Source organism: Geotrypetes seraphini, chromosome 8 (assembly GCF_902459505.1).
Source record: "Geotrypetes seraphini chromosome 8, aGeoSer1.1, whole genome shotgun sequence".
NCBI classification, from domain to species: Eukaryota; Metazoa; Chordata; class Amphibia; order Gymnophiona; family Dermophiidae; genus Geotrypetes; species Geotrypetes seraphini.
This window is the reverse complement of record NC_047091.1, coordinates 192,785,619-192,807,932: the sequence shown is the minus strand read 5'-3', so window position 1 is coordinate 192,807,932 and position 22,314 is coordinate 192,785,619. Positions and strand designations below refer to the sequence as shown.

General features: G+C 43.6%; 1 protein-coding gene across 1 annotated transcript in view; it reads left to right on the top strand.

The window, feature by feature from the left end:
• The window catches only part of TCN2 (transcobalamin 2), a 38,970-nt gene extending 31,902 nt beyond the window's left edge, over positions 1–7,068 (top strand). Inside the window, exon 10 of the mRNA XM_033957264.1 lies at positions 6,523–7,068. Within this exon, the coding sequence (XP_033813155.1) occupies positions 6,523–6,584 (62 nt within the window). The 3' untranslated portion in view covers positions 6,585–7,068. The remainder of the gene's footprint in view (positions 1–6,522) is intronic.
• Positions 7,069–22,314: the final 15,246 nt, after the last annotated feature.

Sequence of the window (22,314 nt, the reverse complement as noted above, 5' to 3'; positions counted from 1 at the left end):
AATCACTAATCTTCCACCACCCCTGGGGCTAGCAATGCAAAAACAAACACGACATGTACTTTAAATGCTGCCGTGATTAGCATAGTGACCGCGGCTACGGCTGCAGTCTCCCCTCCCCCCAGCGATCACGGCAGGAGGGCACCCAACCCCTCCTGTAGACCCCCCCAACGGCCCTCCCGACAATCGCAGCAGAAGGGTACCCAACCCCTCCTGCCGGTCCTCCCAATGGCCTCCCCTAAGATCGCCGGCAGGAGGGTACCCAACCCCTCCTGCTGGACCCCCCCCCCCAACGAACCCTCCCACCCCGGAACCCCCTTAGTCTTACTTTCCAAGTTGGACCGGACGGCTCCTCACACGTATGGCCAGCAGGCTTGCCTCCGTCCAAATGAGGCGGGCCCGCCCCTACCCTGCCCAACCCACAGGATCCTAGGGCCTGATTGGTCTAGGCACCTAAAGCCACTTCCGCTATAGGAGGGGCCTTAGGTGCTTGGGCCAATCAGGCCCTAGGATCCTGTGGGTTAGGCAGGGGAGGGGAGGGGCGGGCCCGCCTCATTTGGACGGAGGCAGGCCTGCTGGCCAGACGAGCGAGGAGCTGTCCGGTCCAACTTGGAAAGTAAGACTAAGGGGGATCCGGGGTGGGAGGGTTCGTTGGGGGGGGGTCCAGCAGGAGGGGTTGGGTACCCTCCTGCCGGCGATCTTAGGGGAGGCCATTGGGAGGCAGGGGAGGGGAGGGGCGGGCCCGCCTCATTTGGACGGAGGCAGGCCTGCTGGCCAGACGAGCGAGGAGCTGTCCGGTCTAACTTGGAAAGTAAGACTAAGGGGGTTCCGGGGTGGGAGGGTTCGTTGGGGGGGGGTCCAGCAGGAGGGGTTGGGTACCCTCCTGCCGGCGATCTTAGGGGAGGCCATTGGGAGGCAGGGGAGGGGAGGGGCGGGCCCGCCTCATTTGGACGGAGGCAGGCCTGCTGGCCAGACGAGCGAGGAGCTGTCCGGTCTAACTTGGAAAGTAAGACTAAGGGGGTTCCGGGGTGGGAGGGTTCGTTGGGGGGGGGTCCAGCAGGAGGGGTTGGGTACCCTCCTGCCGGCGATCTTAGGGGAGGCCATTGGGAGGCAGGGGAGGGGAGGGGCGGGCCCGCCTCATTTGGACGGAGGCAGGCCTGCTGGCCAGACGAGCGAGGAGCTGTCCGGTCCAACTTGGAAAGTAAGACTAAGGGGGTTCCGGGGTGGGAGGGTTCGTTGGGGGGGGGGGGTCCAGCAGGAGGGGTTGGGTACCCTCCTGCCGGCGATCTTAGGGGAGGCCATTGGGAGGACCGGCAGGAGGGGTTGGGTACCCTTCTGCTGCGATTGGCAGGAAGGGTTGATCTGACAAATGAGGAGCACGGTGAAACACAGGTAAATAGCGGTTCCTAGAAGGGGGTACATTGGCCCGCGGGGACAAACCTGTTCACCGTTTCCGCGGTCGGTGAATGGCCTTGTCCCCGTCACCGCAGCGACTGCTAGTTTTCTTCCCCGTTTTTGGCGGTGACCCGCGGCTTAAATGCGGTGGCCGCGGGTAAACCGTCACCGTGTCATTCTCTAATTTAAATCACATCCACCTTGATACAAACTGCCTCTCCCTTCTCTACTCTCCTAATCACAAGCACATACAGAGCGCTGAGAAACACATACAAACAAAACCAGAGATATAGAGTAGATAAATATACACACACAAACATATGCAAAAGAATTAGTTATAATTCCATTGGACAGGGTCTGCATGCTTTCCCTGCTGCTATTACTAATGCAGGTTTCTGCTGGGTGCTCTGAGAGGGTTTCTGAACTGTAAGCATCGATGAGCATCTAGAAAGAAATAAACTTATAATAACAAGCTGTTCTGCCACGTATTTGTCTAACAAGGGTATGTAGAAGTCATCTCCAACAAAGCTTCAGAGTAATATGATTCTTTATTGCATACACATCAGATAATACCAAATAATGCAGATAGACATCAGATAATATACAAGATATAAGTAGAAAATATCTATATACACCGAATAGAATACTTCACCGTCTGCCACGCCCCTCTACAATACTGATCTGGAATCTAGACGCTCAAGGGAAAGGTACAGTCCACGGCTCTCCCATGGCTGCAGCAAGATTCAAAGTCCAGTCTGTGACTCTCTGTCTTTTATAGCACAGAAAGTGCTGAATTTATCAAACACACAGACACTGCTGTTTCTGCAGTAACAACAGGTGTCTCCCTTATCTCCTAACGCTCACAGATGGAATGTGTTCAGGCCCTTCCTAATTGTAGTACCATGAGAAACCTTCCTCGGCAAGACATGAAACAGTATAAGAGATATGATACAAGTTTATAAACAACTTGCTCTCATGAAAGTAAGTTGTTAGGCTTCCTAATTGTCTGGCACAGATGTAAGGCAAGGACTGCAGCTAAAGCAAGCAGACATTAAGATTCATACCTAATAGCCAAAGTGACTACTTGCCATGCCCTGGCCAGCCATGGGCATAACACAAGCCAACATGGCTTCTGCAGGGGAAGATCGTGCCTAACGAACTTATAACACTTCTTTGAAGAAATTAACAAACGTATGGACAAAGGGGACCCCCATAGACATCGTATACTTAGATTTACAAAAAGCCTTTGACAATGTAACCCATGAATGCCTACTTCGGAAACTGAAGAACCATGGGGTGGAAGAAGACGTACACAGATGGATCAAGAATTGGTTGGCAGGTAGAAAGCAGAGGGTAGGAGTGAAGGGATACTACTCGGACTGGAGGAGGGTCATGAGTGGTATTCCGCACGGGTCAGTGCTCGGACTGCTGCTGTTCAATGTATTTATAAATGATCTAGAAACAGGGACGAAGTGCAAAGTAATAAAATTCGCAGACGACACCAAATTATTTAGTGGGGTTAGGACTAAAGAGGACTGCGAAGATTTACAAAGGGACCTGAACAAACTAGGGGAGTGGGTGACGAGATGGCAGATGAAGTTCAATGTAGAGAAATGTAAAGTCTTGCATGTAGGAAACAGAAACCCGAAGTACAGCTATACGATGGGAGGGCTGTTATTGGGTGAGAGTACCCAAGAAAGGGACTTGGGGGGTAATAGTGGACAAAACAATGAACCCGTTGGCACAGTGCGCAGCGGCCGCCAAGAAGGCGAATAGAATGCTAGGTATAATCAAGAAAGGTATTACAATCAGAACGAAAGAAGTTATCCTGCCTTTGTATCGGGCGATCAACCACCCTTTCGGAAAATATTTCTTCACCGAAAGGGTGGTTGATCGCTGGAATAATCTTCCACAACAGGTAATTGAGGCCAGCAGCGTGCCAGATTTTAAGAAAAGATTGGATTGGCATGTGGGATCTCTTCATGGAGGTAGTTAGGGGGTGGGCCATTAGTGTGGGCAGACTAGACTTTTCTGCCATCATGTTCTATGTTTCTATGTTCTATGTTACTGCGTCCAATATTGGTCGCCGTACCTTAAGAAGGATATGGTGATACTCGAGAGGGTTCAGAAGAGAGCGACATGTTTGATAAAAGGTATGGAAAACCTTTCATACGCTGAAAGATTGGAGAAACTGGGGCTCTTTTCCCTGGAAAAGCGGAGACTTAGAGGGGACATGATAGACTTACAAGATCATGAAGGGCATAGAGAAAGTGGAGAGGGACAGATTCTTCAAACTTTCAAGAACTACAAGAATGAGAGGGCATTCAGAAAAATTAAGAGGGGACAGATTCAGAACCAATGCTAGGAAGTTCTTCTTCACCCAAAGGGTGGTGGACACCTGGAATGCGCTTCCAGAGGGTGTGATAGGACAGAATACAGTACCGTGGTTCAAGAAAGGATTAGATAATTTCCTGAAGGAAAAGGGGATAGAAGGGTATAGATAGAAGATTACTATACAGGTCCTGGACCTGATGGGCTGCCGTGTGAGCGGACTGCTGGGCATGATGGACTTCTGGTCTGACCCAGCAGAGGCACTGCTTATGTTCTTATGTTCTCAGTGGATTAGTGACTGAAAAATTTACTGGAATAGCACAGCTAAATTTAGCCAGTCAAAAACATGGGGTCCTAGAGGCATGCTTGGGCAAGAACAACCACATTTTGGCTGGCTAAATGTAAGCGCATTTTTAATTCTTCAATTCTTCCCTTCCCCAACAATGTCCCAACACTTTCTTCGCAATCTTCCTTTAAATCTGAAAGTAAAGAGTAGCTTCGGCAACCACCCAACTTCCAATTTCTCTCATCTATTGTGAAAGTCCAATGCATCCAGCAGCCCCTAACCATTCTCCCAATATTAAAGTAAAAATAACTTGCTGATACACACCTGCTTGATCTTACTTTCATCCCCCAGAGCTCCCAAAAAAAAGTTCCCAAGGCTTGCAGATAGGCTCATTCCTGTTACTGGCCTGAGGTTCAGCATTGCCCAGCACTGAGAAAGTTTGTGGGTACTCTAGGTAAAGGTTCCTCCAGAATTAGCTCTCTGGGACAGGAACACAGCACTAAAAACTCTAGAACCAGAAATAGGCAGGACACAGATTCCCTATTTACCTACTTTATTTATAAATTTAAATGGAAACCTTCACCATAGATTTCTTACTAATAATTTTCCATGCTTAAACATATAACCAGTTGCACAACTTAACCTAAAGCAGTGTTTTTCAACCGCTGTTCCGCGGCACACTAGTGTGCCGCGAGATGTTGCCTGGTGTGCCGTACGGTGCAGACACTGATTAGGCCTCAGGCCGGGTCCCGCACGCGCTCCCATGAGACTCCCCCGGTCCCCGCTGCTGTTCAGTTTCGATCTTCTGCTCTGACGCAACCGGAAACAGGAAGTTGCAGCAGAGCAGAAGATTGAACACTGAGCAGCCGCGCGTGCGCGGCTCTTTGGGAAAGCGTGCATGTCGCCGAAAAACAAAACCTACAAACTAAGGTGAGGCGAAGGGAGAGAGCTGGCTAAACAGTAGGATCGATTGGGCAGGCGAGTGGTGGCTGCGGGGACCGTGCGATCGCTCGTGTTCCCGGCTCAAATTGGAAGGAGGGAGTGAAAGGGAAAAGGATTCTGGGCCAAGGGGATGAAGATGGAAAGAAAAACCCACAGCAGGAAAGAAAGGGAAGGACAGGCAGGTGAGCCAGATGCTAGAAGCAGGGGGGGGGAAGAAAGCTAGATGGGGTTGAAAAGAAGAGACACACTGGTATGGAAGAGGAAGATAGGGGAAATCTGGACACAGGAAGGTAACAGAAAGAGGGGAAATTATGTGCATGGGGCATAGGGACAGAGACATAAAGGGGACATGCCATGGGGATGGTATATGGACACGGGGGGGTAATGACAGATACATAGGGGAGATATTAGAAATGGAGAAAATAGGAGCACAGAAGCGAGATGGTTTGTGGGGATGGGACAGGGACCGAGCTCGCAGGCTCCAGTGGCTTGCACAAATTACATTGTAACGTGCCGTGAGAGGAGCTGAAGGGTAGTAGAAAGGAACAGATGGTAAAGGAGGGAGGGAAGGGTGGTGGTGGAAAGGAATAGGACAGACATTGAAGGAGGGTGGAGAGGAACAGACCCCGAAGGGAAATGTGGAAGACAGAGTGGGAAGAAGACAGATGCCAGACTATGCGGGAGCGGAGGGAAGAAGATGGGTGCTAGACCAATTGGGGGGGGGGGGGGTGAAGGAAGGAATTGAATGAGAAGATGTGGAAAACCAGACAACAAAGGTAGAAAAAAAAATTATATTTATTTATTTATTTTTTGCTTTAGGATAAAATAGTATATTAGTTGTGTTGATAAAACTTTATAAACAAAGCCCTGCCAGCTGAACATCTCTTTCTCTAGTTCAGCAGCGGGAACTTTGATTTATAAGAAAGGAATAAGCTAAATATTACAGTACTAAGGCTTATATGGATGCAGCGGGGACGGTGACGGGGCGGTGAAAGGGATGGCGGTGACGGTGACGAGGCGGTGAAGGGAACGGCTGTTGACGAAGAGCTACATGTGTGTCTTTCTTCGATTCCAGCCAAAATATCAGCTTTGTGTTCAGCCAAACAGGCCCAGGTTTCGCACTGAATAAAGTATTTTATAATTTTTCACTATTCTGTTTACTTAATATTTCAAAATAAAGTAATTATAAAATACTTTCTTTGTGTTTATTTGATTCCTATTCAAGAGAATTACTTTATATATAGTCAATATAGGCACAGAGTTAAATTTTTTAACATTTTCTAATGGTGGTGTGCCTCGTGATTTTTTTCATGAAACAAGTGTGCCTTTGCCCAAAAAAGGTTGAAAAACACTGACCTAAAGAACTTTCCTCAAACTACAACATTCCCAAGATCTTTTCTGTCCAAACTGCAGCCTGTAGATCTAATAGCAAACTCAGCTTTTGGTTCTAATCATCAACTTTGTAGCTTTCCTGGAAATGTCCAGATAACCTCTTATGTAATCTGCCTTGAACTGCAAGGTAATGGTGGAATAAAAATCACTAATGTAATGTTCTTGTTCTCTGCCTGCAGGTATTGAAGATTACGTACCTAAAGATGGTGAACATATTATTCTAAGATTGGCAAAGTGGTAGAAGATGGTCTACCTGAATTTCTCCTTCTATGAACAGATTGAAAAGTAGAACCACTTAGCGCCAACACATAGCTGGAGTGTGGACTTGGCCTCAAGGCTTGATTTATAAGCTGCATTCGACTTGTAATTTTGATCATGCATTTTAGAAAAGGCAATTTATAACTGCAATCAAACTCAAGATTTTTCCAATTATTCGGCTGTGATATGTGTTCCAGCTGGCCCACAGAAAATCACATTTATATTGTAATCCCATCATTAATATCAGTTGATTGCATTATGTTTTTGGGAACAGCTATCCTTATGGGCTTTCAGCTCAACTGGGACCTTTTTTGTCACACACATGGGCATTTCTCATGGAATGACCTTCGTTCATGGCAGCTGGAATTTTCTCTTTTCCATACCATAAATGTTAGATCTGGCTGTGAACTGAAGCCCCCTTTGGAACTTGGTTGAAGGATACCCACTATAAAATCAGTTCATGTTAAGTGGAAAGTGTTGCGTCCTTCTGTCTGGGGATTGTGATGGCTTCTGGCAGAAGGAGCAAGTTTGAAATTTGTATGTGGATTGCCTGTATCACTGTATCAGCCCTCAAATTGTTTTGGTCTTGTGACTAACGCATCTCTTCAACCTTATTTCAGTTTGTGCTTACTGAAATGAGACAAAATGTTACAAGTGTGATAAGGTAATGAAGGGCCAGGATCTTAAAACTACACACATGAAGGTCATATGTTAAATATGTTCAAGGTAGTTTACCATAGGCAGAGCCTTTTGTAAAACACTGATAAGGACTTAATACCACATATAGAAGAAGCAACCATCTTAACAAAAGTAAACTAAACTAAACTAAGCCTTAAGTGTATATACCGCATTTTCTACACAGAAGTGGAGCTCGGCACGGTTTACAAACAAAAGAAGAGAGATTTACAGGAGCATATAAATAGAGGGAATATAAGCAGGGAAATAAAGTTATATGTTAGAGAATAGCCAGGTTTTCAGTTGTTTGCGGAATAATTGGAGGGTGCCCAGGTTCCGCAGCGGGGTAGTGAGATCGTTCCAAAGGCCTGTGATTTTAGAGAGTAGGGATATTCCCAGTTTGCCTGCGTAGAGGATACCGTGTAGAGAGGGGAAGGATAGTTTATGTCTGTGGATGGATCTGGTGGTAGCAGGCCTCGAGGCGTTAAAGGATAGTGGGATTAGGGGAGGGAGGATGCCGTGAATGATCTTGAAAGCCAGGCAGGAGCATTTGAAATGAATTCTGGGAATCACTGGGAGCCAGTGAAGATTGGTTAGGAGTGGGGAGACATGGTCAAATTTGCGTTTTGCAAAGATCAGCTTGGCTGCAGCATTCTGGATAAGCTGGAGTCTTTGAAGATTTTTTTTTGTTAGGCATAAATATATGGCATTACAGTAGTCGAGTTTAGAAAGGATGATGGATTGGACAAGGACTGCAAAATGATTTTGGCGAAAGTAGGATCTTACTTTCCTCAGCATTTGGAGGCTGAAAAAGCATGATTTTGCCAGGGAATTGAGGTGATTGTTGAGGGAGAGGGAAGAGTCAATAATGATGCCGAGGACCTTACTAGAGAACTCAAGGTGTAGAGCGGAGCCTGTGGGTAGTGTGAAGAGGGTGGGCAGGTATTCTAATTTAGGGCCGAGCCAGAGTAGTTTTGTTTTTGACTCATTTAATTTCATCTGTACCGAGAGGGACCAAGCGTGAAGTCTCATTATGCATGAAGTAATGTTCTCATGGAGGTTTGTGAGGTTCTGGTTTGTTTCAAGGGGGATAAGGATGTCGTCAGCGTGTGTGTAGATTGTTTCAAGGGGGGAAAGTTTGAGGAGCTTCAGGGAGGTCATGTAAATGTTGAAGAGAATAGGGGATAGAGGAGAACCCTGTGGGACACAGCAAGATGGAGCGGACCTGGAACCATTTGTGTTGACAATGTAGGAACAAGAGCGAAGGAAGCTTGAGAACCATTTTAGGACGATGGAGTCTATTCCTATCTCAGAAAGTTGGTAGATTAGTATGTCATGGTGGACGACGTCAAAAGCCGCGGAGAGATTGAATTGTAGCAGAACAGCAAATTTGTTTCGAGAGTGTAGTTGTTGCACCTTTGAAATTAGGGAAACTAGGAGGGACTCGGTGCTGAAGTTGGGTCTGAATCCGTATTGGTAGTGTTGGAGAATGGAGAATCTTTCTAGGTAAAAGAAGAGCTGAGTAGCGACTATGGTCTCTAGCAGTTTAGTTAGGAGAGGGATATTTGCTATGGGGCGGTAGTTCAATGGTAAGGTAGGGTCAAGATCGGCTTTTCTCAGAAGAGGGGATAAGGCAATGTGTCCCATTTCTATGGAGAACAGGCCCGATAATAATGCTTTGTTTATAAGGCTGGTAAGGGGGGAGATGGCCTGCGCAGGAATGTTTTCATAAAGGTAGGATGGGAAAGGATCTAGGATGCATTTGCAGGATTTAAGTTTGAGACAAAGTTTCGAGATCTGGGGTTCGGATACGAGTTAGAAAGAGGTCCATGATCTGTCAGCAGGGATAGGGTTGGAGTCATTCGGAGGTAGAGAATTGTAAGAGACAGCTGGGGGGAGTGAACTCTTTATGGTAGTGATCTTTTCATTGAAAAATTTGGCAAGGTCATTTGGAGATGGGAGGGAGGGGGAAAAGGTGGATTCGTTTTTTGAAATTAGGTTGCGCCAGATGTGGAACAATGTCCTGTTTTGGTTTTTTGACCTAGAGATTTTGTCTCCATAGAAATTCTTCCTAGCTTTTTTTAATACGGTGTTATAGAACTTGATGTTGTCTCTCCAGGGTTGTCTGTCTGAAGGGGATTTCGATTTTTTCCATTTTCGCTCCAAGGCTCGACATTTCTGTTTTAATTCCCTGTGGTATGGGAGATACCAGGGAGCCTTGTGGGAGTAGGAGATGGGTTTGGTGGATAAAGGGGCAAGAGCACGGTACTTGGTCCCAGAAAGAGTTACCCAGTTGTGCCAGTTTGAGTCAGAGTCCGCATGTTTGGGAAAAGGAGGAAGTTTGTTGAGGAACTGGGACCAGAACAGTTCACTTGTGATTTTTTTGCGGTAGGTGATAGAGTTTGTGGCTCGGGGTGGAGTACCCAGGTGTGACATGAAGATGGGGAGGCAGAAAGAGCCTAGGAGGTGATCGGACCAGGGGACATGTTCCCAACGGGTCTCATCGGTGGAAGTTTTGTGCTCAGTCAGGTCAAGAAAGCTGATGATGTCAAGAGAGTGCCCCTTATCGTGGGTAGGTGTGGGCGGAGGAGCGGTGAAGCCTAAGGAAGTGAGGAAGTCTTTGAAGTCAGTTGTGTCCTTGTTGGTGTTATCGTCTAGGTGAAGGTTAATATTGCCAATGATCAATAGTCTATGGAATTTTAGGTAGGCCCTTGTTATAGTCTCAAGAACCAATTCGGAGGATTTGTTCCAGGGGGTGGGTGGGCGGTAAAGTAGCAGGATACCTAATGGTTGTGGATGAAGTTCGTCATTGACTGAAGCTAGCATGAATTCTAAAGAAGAATGGCTGCCCTTTTCGAGGAGCTGGACATTAAAGAATGATTTGTAGAGTAGAGCCAAACCTCCTCCTTTCCGGTTTATTCTGGGAGAGAAGAGGTCGTGGTAGCCTGGGGGACAGAGTTCATTTTGTGAGAATAAATCATCTTTTTCGATCCAAGATTCAGTGATGCACAAGAAACCCGGGTCGTACTCTTCGAGTAAATCTTTTACTATTTGGGTCTTATTTCGGACAGATCTGGTGTTACAGTAGAGTGTAGAGACTGGGGTGAGAGAGTCAGAGGAAAGGTTGGGTAGGTTTGCTGGAGAAACAGGCTTTAAGGAGTTGAGGTTGACTCCTCGGTGCTTTTTGAAAGGGTGGGTTCTGGTAAGTACTAGTGTGGGGAGAGTTTGGGGGGAGAGGTTTTTGGCAGTGGGAGGTGTTAGTGAGGGAGCAGAGAAGGAGAAGAAGGGGCCAGAGCGATGGCTTCATGGTGGGGGTTAAGGAGAGCCAAAGAGAGGGGGGTTGGTCGGAGAATTGCCAGGAGGGAGGGAGGAGTGAGAGAGTCGAGGAGAGGGCTGAGAGCGAACGGGAGAGGGACAAAAACTGAAGATGAATTTGAATCCAGCTGTTTCTAGTGCGGTACAGGACAGGTTGGAACTTAAAACAATTGCTAATAGAGCGATGACAAAATGAGGTGGAGCTTGGCTAAATATGCAGTAGCTGGTTAAATACAGGCTGTATAGGTGGTGGCAGGTTTAACATGCATTAGCTGTCTGTATATGCAGGTAGTGGCTAACACGTGCAGTAGCTGGTTATGCAGCTAACCACGTAGTACAGACTATACTGCGGAAACAGGTTTTTCATGCAGTGACAGGCTATAGATGTGGATTTTGCAGAGTTTAAACAGGCTGTAGAATAGATTAATAACAAACTGTAACAAGCTGTAGATTAATAACAAAATATAACAAGCTATAGATTAATAGCAAATTGTAACAAGCTAAAGATTGTGCAAGATTTAACAGGATTATAGATGCAAATTAAAAGAGCATGCAATGGATAGAACGTGCAATTGATAGTAAGTGAAGGAGTACATCCAGAGGCCCGGGAATTTTGTGTGGATTCGCCGACCTGGGGTGGGGGGCAGAGCTGGCTCACACTCTTGGTTGTAGGGCGGCGGTTTTGGGGAGGCTCTGTGGCCGGAGCTGGCCCCGAATTCAAATGCTGCGGATTGCAGCTGAAGAGTGCCCTTAAGGATCAATGTAGGAGCAAAATTGGAAAGCTCTGTGGGGGAGCTGGAACTGAGGACGGTTGAAACCGGCCAGGAGCCCTTCCCTAGTTGAAAACCGCGTGGTTTTGCCGACCTGGGAAGGTACGGAGTTGGCTCACACACCCAGATTAAAGTCGGGCAGAGTCAGCCTGATTAGAAACCTGCACCGGCAGGGGCTTTCCGCGATCCTCGGTGGCTGGAGGAAGCAGGGGCTTTTAAGAGTGTAGGAGCAGAGCCCTCCTGCTTGAAAACGGCGTCGGGCGGAGGAAGGAGGGACAAGATGGCAGAAACTTCCTCCTTCCTCAGCCTTGGAAGTCGCTGGGGGGAGAAACTTTTCGGTGGCCCTCAAAGGCTGAAGAAAATCCGACGATTAGAGTCGGTTAGAGTCAGCCCGATCAGATACCTGCACCGGCAGGGACTTTCTGCGATCCTCGGTGGCTGGAGGAAGCATTGAAAAAAACACATTGAAAAAAAAAAAAAGCATGGCCTCATTTGGGGTCCTGCATGCAGATGTGTGATGGTGAATTATGTAGTCCAGATATTTAAGGACAATCATGTACACAGGTAAATGCTGAACTTCACAAACTGGACCTTCAAAGGGAGACAGTTAAGGAGCCAAGCTTCAAAACTGACATTTTGGGATGTTTGAGGTGGTTTTAAACACCAGCAAGGTAACCCACAGTTGTCTCTTCAATCACTTCTCCAAAGCCCACATTCAAATGACCAGTCACCTGACACTGACCTTTGTGACCTCAGGCCAATGTAAAAATGTCAATGGGAAAATATTTTAAGGTAAATTCACTGTTTACAACCTTAACTTCCTTCATCCTGGAAGGTTATCCAGAATGGACATTGGAGCCCTGGTTCTGTGTTCTAGAGCAGTGATTCCCAACCCTGTCCTGGAGGAACACCAGGCCAATCGGGTTTTCAGGCTAGCCCTAATGAATATGCATGAGAGAGATTTGCATATGATGGAAGTGATAGGCATGCAAATTTGCTTCATGCATATTCATTAGGGATAGCCTGAAAACCTAATTGGCCTGGTGTTCCTCCAGGACAGGGTTGGGAACCACTGTTCTAGAGCACAGTCACACCTTTAGCCCAGGTTATGGCTATGGAGCAGGCTGGACTTTCTAAACTACTACTGAAAAAATATGATCATATTAGCCCATATTATCAGCAGCTACACTGGTTGCCTTTTGAAGCTAGGGTGCTATTTAAATTTGCTTCAAAATGTTGTTTGGCTTGGCTCCAGCTTACCTATCTTCACAGTTTGAACTATATGGGATAGAATAGTCTGCTCGAAGAATCAATTTCTTTGCCTATCCTACACTAAAATATTGCCATTATAAAAGATTTCTTGATAGAATGTTTGCATTTTGGGCAGGCAAATTGAAAAATTGGTTAAGTATAATAATTTCCCAGACTCAGTCTTATTACACTTTTTGAAAATCTATGAAAACGTATCTTTTGGAAATATTTGTAAATTAAACGTCAATTATACTCTGTATTCTCTAAGAATGTATTGTCACTGAACTGTTCAGTTTCTCTTGAATGTGAATCGCCTAGAACTAAATGGTATGGCGGTATACAAGAATAAAGTTTATTATTAGTATTTCTATAGCGCTATCAGATGTACACAACACTGTGCAGAGTCACAAAGAAGGCAGTCCCTGCTCCAAAGAGCTTACAATCTAAACAGACACACCAGATGTCATGGATACAGTTAAGGGGAATGGTTAATCTGCTGGCTGGGTGGTATGCAGCGGGGAGTAGGGTTATGGATTGAAGGTTATAGCAAAAAGGTGGGTTTTCAGTCTGCTTTTAATCAAGGGAAGGGAAGGGGCTTGGTGGCAAACTCGGGTAATTTATTCCAGGTTTAGGGGGCAGCTAGATGAAAGGAAAGACATCTGGAATTGGCAGTGAAGCAGAAGGGTACAGCTAAGAGCAGCATATCTGAGGAACAGAATTCTCTGGGAGGTGTATAAGGGGAGAGATATTGAGGGGCAGCAGAATGAACACACTTGTAGGTCAGCAATAGAAGCTTGAATTGTATGTAAAGGCAGATAGGGAGCAAGCATCTTGCTGAGTTTATCAAGTGTGAGAGGAAGAATCTGTTCCTTTGAGAGGGACCACAGAGTTTTGTTGTGCTCCTTGATGAAAGAAGCTGCTTTGATGATCTTATCCCCAAAACATGAACAAACCTTTCCTGCATGGTGCAATGGAACTCTGATGCTCTCAGCCGTTTAGAAGAAGCTCTAGATGCCATTTAGAAAGCATGAAAGCTTGGCCTGAGCAAATGCTTTCAATACAGTGTCTTATGTACCACAATTCTCTGCAAGGAATCAGTTTACAATAAGAAGTAGATCAGGATTTGCAAGTTACATTATTAGAGTGGGAGGTGGTTTATGGATGAAGATAATAGAGCGGTTATAGGGAGAAGAGGTGTGTCTTAAGTTTCTTCCTGAAGTGGGTTGTCTTTGTTGTAATGTAGGGAGTTTGGTATTCAAAGGTAGCCTCAAACATCTTTCGCTGCATTTTTTGAGGTGATGGGAGGGGTAGTTTGAAGTGTTGTATTACATGTGAATTGAAGAAGGAATGTGGGACTTTGATATCAGATATCCACACCCTTTGCCTGTGGTGAACATAGTTTTGTAGATTTGTCATGAGGGAAAGAATCTGAAGGGCCATGAAGGGCTGGTGAAAAGAGTACTGCAATCAGTTCTGAAATAGGATCTAGTGTCATCGCTTCCTTCCTAGCCATTGCTGTGTCAGATTTTGATTTTTGTATTTCTCATGACATTGACGTATTTGCTGTCTCTAAAGAATTATGAAAATCCTATTGCTTCTATGGCAAGACTCTAGGAATTGACTCTCTGGGTTTAAAATGAGGAGATTTCTAAGTCCAAGTCCAAATTTAGTTGATAAAATGCTTATATAAAGATAGTCTAATCTAATCTAATCTTCATTTTACATACCAAATCTACTCCCTAAGGAGCTCGACTCGTTAAAAAATGAAACATAAGTAAAAACTGTGGGATAAAAACAGAAACTGGTTAGATTAGATGGATGGAAAAAGTTAGAAAAAAAGTATGTTGAATTGCTTAAAATTACTATTCGACAAGTAAAATCAAATTAACTATTGTCGAAACAACTCAGGTTTTTTAACTTTTTCGAAATTGATATAATTGATCTACCAGTCTTAGAGAATCTGGAAGTTCATTCCAAATTCTCACCAATTTAATTGTAAAAGATTTACTAAGCTTCCCAGTGCATTTAATAACTTTCAGAGAAGGAAATGCTGATTTGTGAATTGTTGTAATTCTTGAATAGCAGGATCTAAAGCAGGGGTGCCCAATAGGTTGATCGCGATCGACCAGTAGATCCTGAAGGCAAACAAGTCAAATTGTAATAATACCTCATATTTATTCTGTAACTGTAAATTTTGAATTTTTGCAATTAAAGATATCAAACGAGTTTCTGTACTGAACGTAGGTCTAAAGTACAGCCACACCTTTTCAATTTTTCACATAATTTTAGGACTTGAAGTTCTGAAACAGGATCAAATGCCTTCTAGAGACAGTCCATGAAGATTAGTGTAGGTTCATTAGAACCTAAAGTAAAATCATCAAAATTAATGGCTGGAAAAGTATCTCTAATAAGAGTAATTTTTTTGTTGAAAGATTTTGCTAATTGCTCCGCAGTTGTAGTATTATTATGTTTTGGTTTTGTATTTAATAAAGATAGGGATCGCCAAAGACTTTGATTGTTGGATTTAATTATCTTGGAATCATAATTTTTTCCTGCGGTTCTAATTTCCAAATTATATTTCTTAATGTTAATTTTCCAATTCCTCTTATCAGAATCTAAATTAGTTCCAATTTTCTACAACCATGTTTTAGTGACCGATGTTGGGGTAAATACCAGGGAGCTGAACGAATATAACTCACTCTTTTAGTTGTTGGAGGAGATAATGGTTTACATAACATAACAGTCTCAACAGATAGGGCTATAGGAACCTATTAAAGCTATCTTATATTATTAGAAATTAGTCACAAACGTACTTTTATAGCTCATTTCTGGGTTTTTTAACCAAATTCAGCCACGTTGCATCCACCTCTAATTTATACATACATCTTCAGTTTGTTAAAAAAAAACCCAAACTATAAACTAGGATGGTGGTATATCATACAATGTGAACTGGTTTCAGTGCATAGGACCTCATATATCTATGTTATCCCAGGTCCGTATTCTGTTCAGTTATGAATAATCATCTATACCAAAAAACCTCCTTCCCAACCCTTAATTGATTAATTTAAAAAATCTTTATTAACTTTGACTTTAACATTTCATTAAAAGTGAATTTACTTAATCTTGTAAAACTTCATAAAGTGTCTTATCTTCTGGAAAAAAACTAATATATCATCATTGATTAATCTTCATAGTTACTTCTTTATCTTAAAATATCTTCAATAAATGTCAGCAACGCTTATTTTTAACAGCACATTGCTGGTCCAACGTTAGTTTTTCAATTATAATTGCCCGACACTCTCATTCCGCACGAGCGTTTCAGTCAACAAGACCTTCATCGGGGGAAAATTTCTGGTTAGAACATAAGAATTGCCATCTCTGGATCAGACCCTGGGTCCATCAAGTCCGGTGATCCGCACACACGGAGGCCCCGCCAGGTCTACCCTGGCATAGTTTTAGTCCCCATATCACTGTATGCTTCTCAAGGGAGATGTGCATCTAGTTTACCCTTAAATCCTAGAACGGTGGATTCTGCAATTACTTCCTCTGGGAGAGCATTCCAGGTGTTCACCACTCGCTGCGTGAAACAGAACTTCCTGATATTCGTCCTGGACCTGTCCCCCCTCAGCTTCAGTCTATATCCTCTTGTCCGTGTCACATTGGACATTGTAAACAACTGCTTTCCCTGCTCTATTTTGTCGAATCCTTTCAGTTTTTTAAAAGTCTTGATCAGATCCACTCGCAGTCTCCTCTTCTCAAGGGAGAACAACCCCAGTCTCCTAAGTCATTCCTCGTAGTCCAGGTTCTCGATACCTATCACAAAGCTGGTTTGATCAACAGCGCGACTCGCTGCAATATTACATAACATAACAATCAGCTTATATACAACAGGGCCATGAAGTTTTATGTGGTTTACAAAAGAGAAGATATACATTTAAATTAAATAACCAAATGATTAGAAAATAAGTTTTCAATATCCGTGTAAATTCAAACTAATTACCCAAATATTTAGAGAACAAATACGTCTTTAAATGTCTCCTAAATTCCACATAGGAATTAGAAGACATGATCAAATATTCCAGATCCTTGCCCCATAATGCTGCCTGGTATGATAAAAGATGTTGATGATATATTTTAAGTTTACAACTTTTAACACGTGGGAAGACGAAATTCAAATGCGAACTTCTGTGTTTATTAGTTGCAAAGAAAAAGAGATTGATTAAATATTTAGGGGTAAGACCAACAAAAACCTTGCAACAAAAACAACCAAATTTGAACTTCATCGGTGCTCCCACCGCCAACCAATGCATTTTCGAATTAGAAGGTGTTATATGATCATATTTCTTCAGGCCAAAAATCAGTATAACAATTAAAATATATGTGGGGGAAGCAAACAAATATTATTTTTTTAAAACCCAATAGATTGCAAATATAAAAGAACAATGACAAACACAGGAGAGCAATTATGAAATCACCTATTTCGACACGCTAACTTTGGATAAGGTAAACCCAAATAATCATGTTTAGGAAGATAGAAGGAACCAGGTGAAAGTAGGGAAAATCCTGTTATAAATCCTGTGTTTTAGGGTAGCACTGATAGAACCTGCAGTTTTGTTTAAAATACTGTGTTTTAGGTGGTATAGAGCCTATATTTCTCGTGCCTGTGGCTCAGGGTGACTAAAGTAGGGAAAATCATGTTATAAATCCTGTGTTTTAGAGTAGCACTGATAGAACCTGCAGTTTTGTTTAAAATACTGTGTTTTAGGTGGTATAGAGCCTATATTTCTGGTGCCTGTGGCTCAGGGTGACTAAAGTAGGGAAAATCCTGTTATAAATCCTGTGTTTTAGGGTAGCACTGATAGAACCTGCATTTTTGTTTAAAATACTGTGTTTTAGGTGGTATAGAGCCTATATTTCTGCCTTACTAGTAGTCTTACTTATAGTCAACACCAATGCTTCCCCCATCCCCATCCACTTCACTTTGCACCGATCAGTAAAACCCAAAACCCCCACATATACCCACCACACCACACAAGACTACCCCCAAACCCATCCGCCCATTATCCCCCCTCACCCCCACAAACCGACCAAGCTCCACCCAAAAAAAACAAGAACCCTAAAAAAACTTGCTTACTCCCACCACTCCCCAATCAACCATTCCAACCACCAGTCCCTACTTGGCTTTTACCTAAACATCAGATCAATGCGAAACAAAGCGTCCCTGATCAAAGATTGGCTGATTGAAACTAACCCCGACTTCGTCCTCCTCACTGAAACCTGGTTTCAGATAAAGATATCATCATAAAAGATTGTCTACCACCTGGATTCAAGATTCTCTCACTAGCCAGAACATGGGGAAGAGGAGGAGGACTAGCAATAATCTTCCGAGACCACCTAAACGGTACCATTCTCAACACAATATCTTCGCCCAACTCTGAAATCCTAACCATCTCCCTAACTTCAAAATCTCTGCCCTCCTCACTAACCATAACTTTATTCTACATACCTCCAAAAAAATGGACCACGATCAAAGAGAACTTCGCAGAATCCCTCCTAACCAACTCTTTAACAAGCCCCTATAACCTACTATGCGGGGACATCAACCTACACCTTGAAAAAATGGACCAACCAGAAATCGCGGATCTATGGTCACTGCTCTCCCAACTAGGCTATGACAAACATCCCCCTGTCACAACCCACCAAGGAGGTCATCAGTTAGACCTGGTGACTCTCTCCTCCAAGGAACAGTCTAACCCCACATTTTATTGGAAACAAGGCAACTGGTCAGACTCCCTCTGGTCTGACCACCGCCTATGTACCTTCTCCATCGGATGCCAACACAAACCCCTGAAAAGCGGCAAAACAAGATCCATCAAAATCCACACTACCAGAGGAAAGATTAACCCAACGGAATTCTGGTCCCACTTTGAAATTAACACCAATCCAACCGAAGAAACGGAACAACTCATAACCTCCTGGATCCAGACCAGTACCAACATACTAAACGAGATTGCCCCCCCAAAAACCCGCAGAATTAGAACCCCCAACCAAGAAGGCTGGTTCGACCATGAATTGCTGCTATGCAAGAAAGACCTCAGAAAAGCTGAAAGATTATGGCAAAAAAACGGATCCCCAGAACACAGACTGGCCTGGAGACAAAAAGTAAAAAATTACAAAACCCTCACTAATGAAAAAAGAAAAAACTTCTACTCCCTCAAAATCGGAAACATAAAAACCAACAGCAGTAATCTCTTCAAACTGGTCAATGACCTATATAACTTAGAGACCTTCACAAACATACACGAAGAATCCACCTTAACTGCCGACTCCCTTGCTGACTTCTTCAACACCAAGATTCAAAAATTAAGATTAACACTACCCTCCAGGCCCAATCCCCTCGAGCTGTTCCCCATTTTCCCAGACATCCACTTATCAAACCCAGACCTAGGAGCCAGAGTTGACCTTTGTTGGAAACAATTCGCAGTAATCGACTGGCAAACCTTCAATTCATACTACAACAAATATACACACTCCCATTGCAAATTGGACACATGCCCACCAAATATCATGAAAACTGCACACCCCCCCACTTCAAAGCAAAAATGATGACATGGGTTAATTTCCTATTATCCTCAGGAAACTTCCCGTCTGAGCAAGGCCATATTATGATCACCCCTATTATAAAAAATGCGAAAGAACCACCCAATTCCCCATCTAACTATAGACCGATCACCAGTATCCCCTTATTCACCAAAATAGCGGAGGGGCTGGTAAAGGCGGAACTCTCTGCATACCTAGATAAATTTAACATACTAAGCGACTATCAATCAGGCTTTCGCACGGACCACAGCACGGAAACCATCTTAGCCTCCCTTCTCGACCACCTCCACACGCTCTTTAGTCAGGGCTCAAGTGCCTTAATCATACAACTTGACCTGAGCAGCGCTTTTGACCTGGTAGACCACACCATTCTCCTTGAATGCCTGGCTCACATTGGCATCTCAGACCAGGTCCTTAACTGATTTCAGGGGTTCCTAAGAAATAGATCCTACAAAGTATGCAAGAACAACTCTTTCTCTTATAGCTGTGACAACACCTGCGGGGTCCCGCAGGGCTCCCCCCTATCCCCCACCCTATTCAATATCTACCTGGCCTCCCTAGGCAACCTTCTTCATAACCTCAAGCTCAAATTCTTCATTTATGCAGACGACATCACAATATCCATCCCACTAACCAATTTCTCACAAGAAATACTCGACCACATTACAAACATTCTCAACCAGATTGAACTCTGGATGCTATCATTCAGACTGAAACTAAACCCCGACAAATCTAAATTCTTCCTAGCCACCCCCAATGACAAAATCAAAGAAGCTACAATTCAACTGAAAGGAATGACCTTCCCCCTCGAACCAACCTTAAAAATCCTGGGAGTCACGCTGGGAGTCACGCCATCTATCTCACGCTGGACAAAAATCTTTCCTTAGAAAATCACACCGACCTCATCGTCAGGAAAAGCTTCTCTGCACTTTGGAAACTTCGCACTATAAAAAAATACTTCAATGACACTGCCTTCCGCCTTCTTGTACAATCCTTCATCCTCAGCATTCTAGATTATTGCAACATCATATACCTTAACGCCACGAAGAAAACAACCAGGAGACTAAAAATAATCCAAAATACTGCCGTGCGCCTCATCTTTGGCCTAAAGAAATGGGAACACGTCACCCCATTCTACCACCAACTTCACTGGCTGCCATTCGAGTCTAGAGTCCTTTTCAAATTCGCATGCTTCTGCTACAAGGCTGTAAATGGTTCCTCACCAAGTTACATCAACCCCCACTTCAACCTCTATCGCACCAACAAGAAATCCCGTCGTATTCAGTTGTTCGCCTTCCCCTCGCTCAAACTTTGTCACTTCAAAAGATTCCTTGACAAAACTTTCGCCTTCCAAGCAGCTAAGTTGAACCCATGGCTAGCACAAATGATACTAGAGGCCCCCACTTACCTCGGCTTTAGAAAATTACTTAAAACCTACCTATTCATCAAACAAGACCCGAATTGTCCCCCCCCTGACAATAACTCCCCCCCTCCCCACAATAACTCCCCCCCTCCCCACTCCGCCTCCCTCATGAGGCCTTCCCCTTTTTCCCTACTTCCCTCTTCCTCTGTCTAGTTCGATTAAAGCTGATAAATAATTGTAATTCTGTAATTCTGATAAATAATTCTGTAATTATGTAATTCTGACAAATTATTGTAAATCTGCCTGTCCATGCAGACCCTAATCTAATTCGATGTAAACCGCCTTGAACTCGCTGGGTATGGCGGTATATAAGAATAAACTATTATTATTATTATTTTAAGGATCAATTAAACTCTCTGGTTAAGAAATGTTTTTTCAGCTTACGAATGTTGAGGAAGATCAGATCTCTTTTCCATCAACATCATTTTTCTGTTTTGGTCCAATCTATTACATTATCCCGGTTAGATTATTGTAACGTCATTTATCTTGGCATCACTAAGAACTGCCTTCAAAGACTACAATTGATTCAGAATACCGCCGCGAAACTGATCTATGAAAAGAGCAAATTTGACCATGTGACTCCTTTGCTTTTCTCTCTCCATTGGCTCCCAGTTTATTTTAGAATTCAGTTTAAGTGTTTATGTATTATTTTTAAGATTTTACATGGTATCTTTGCTCCTCTTGTTCTTCTGCTATGGAATATTTATAGATTTTCATATGCGAGAGACATTCATCCATTTGAACTTTCTCTTCCTTCTAGGAAAGGAATTCAAGGAGTTAAGAATTTTAGCAGCTCTCTGGCGTTTAAATTTCCCCAACTATGGAATGAACTTCCCCTAATTTTGAGGTGTCCCAGTTCTTCCAACTCTTCTGTAAACTTCTAAAAACTTTTTTATTCGCTAAACATTTTGAAAACTAACTCTCTTGTATTTCAGTTTACTTTATTTTTTAATTTATTGTTAACTGCGTCAAGCTTCCTTTGGTTTTGTTGTTTTGGGGTTTTTTTTAAGTTTAACGTATTTATTAATGCAAAATCAAAAAGAATACACAGGCAGAATGCCAACAGCAGAAACTTACATCAATGCAAATAGAAAAACAAAGCAGTACCCCATCCTCCCAAATAAATCAACAGAATAGACATACATATAGCAGTCACCCCCCTAACCCGAGTCAAAAAGCAAATAATACAGACCCTCAAATAAGAGTCCACAGTCAGCAGGGGATACCTCTCCACTGACTATAAGAAAGCCAGATGCGAAGGAAGGAGCCATAAGTGTCAGTGCGCAAGGCAGTCATTTTAGACATCAAATAAATCTGGTCAAGCTTAGAAAGAAGGTCAGCTTGGGTGGGAAGGGATGGCTTTTTCCACCATCGAACTTCCTTTGGTTGAAGACCCGGTATATAAGGTTAAGTTTTAGTTTAGTTTAGTTTAGAATTTAAGAAAAACAGGAGAGCATAGAAGGCTCTTAGCATTTGCAGTGCGCAATGGGCCAGAATAATGCTCTAGACTTGCAATTCCCAATGTGATGGCATGAAGGATGGTTTCAGGTTTTGACGGGAACTATAAAAGGCCTCAGAAGCAGGCAATTCCTAATTAGTTTTCTGGGCTTGCAGCAGACTTACCGCCTTTATTTTCTTTCTTCCCTCTTCAGCCTAGTAGTTCTCACTGCTCTGAAAGT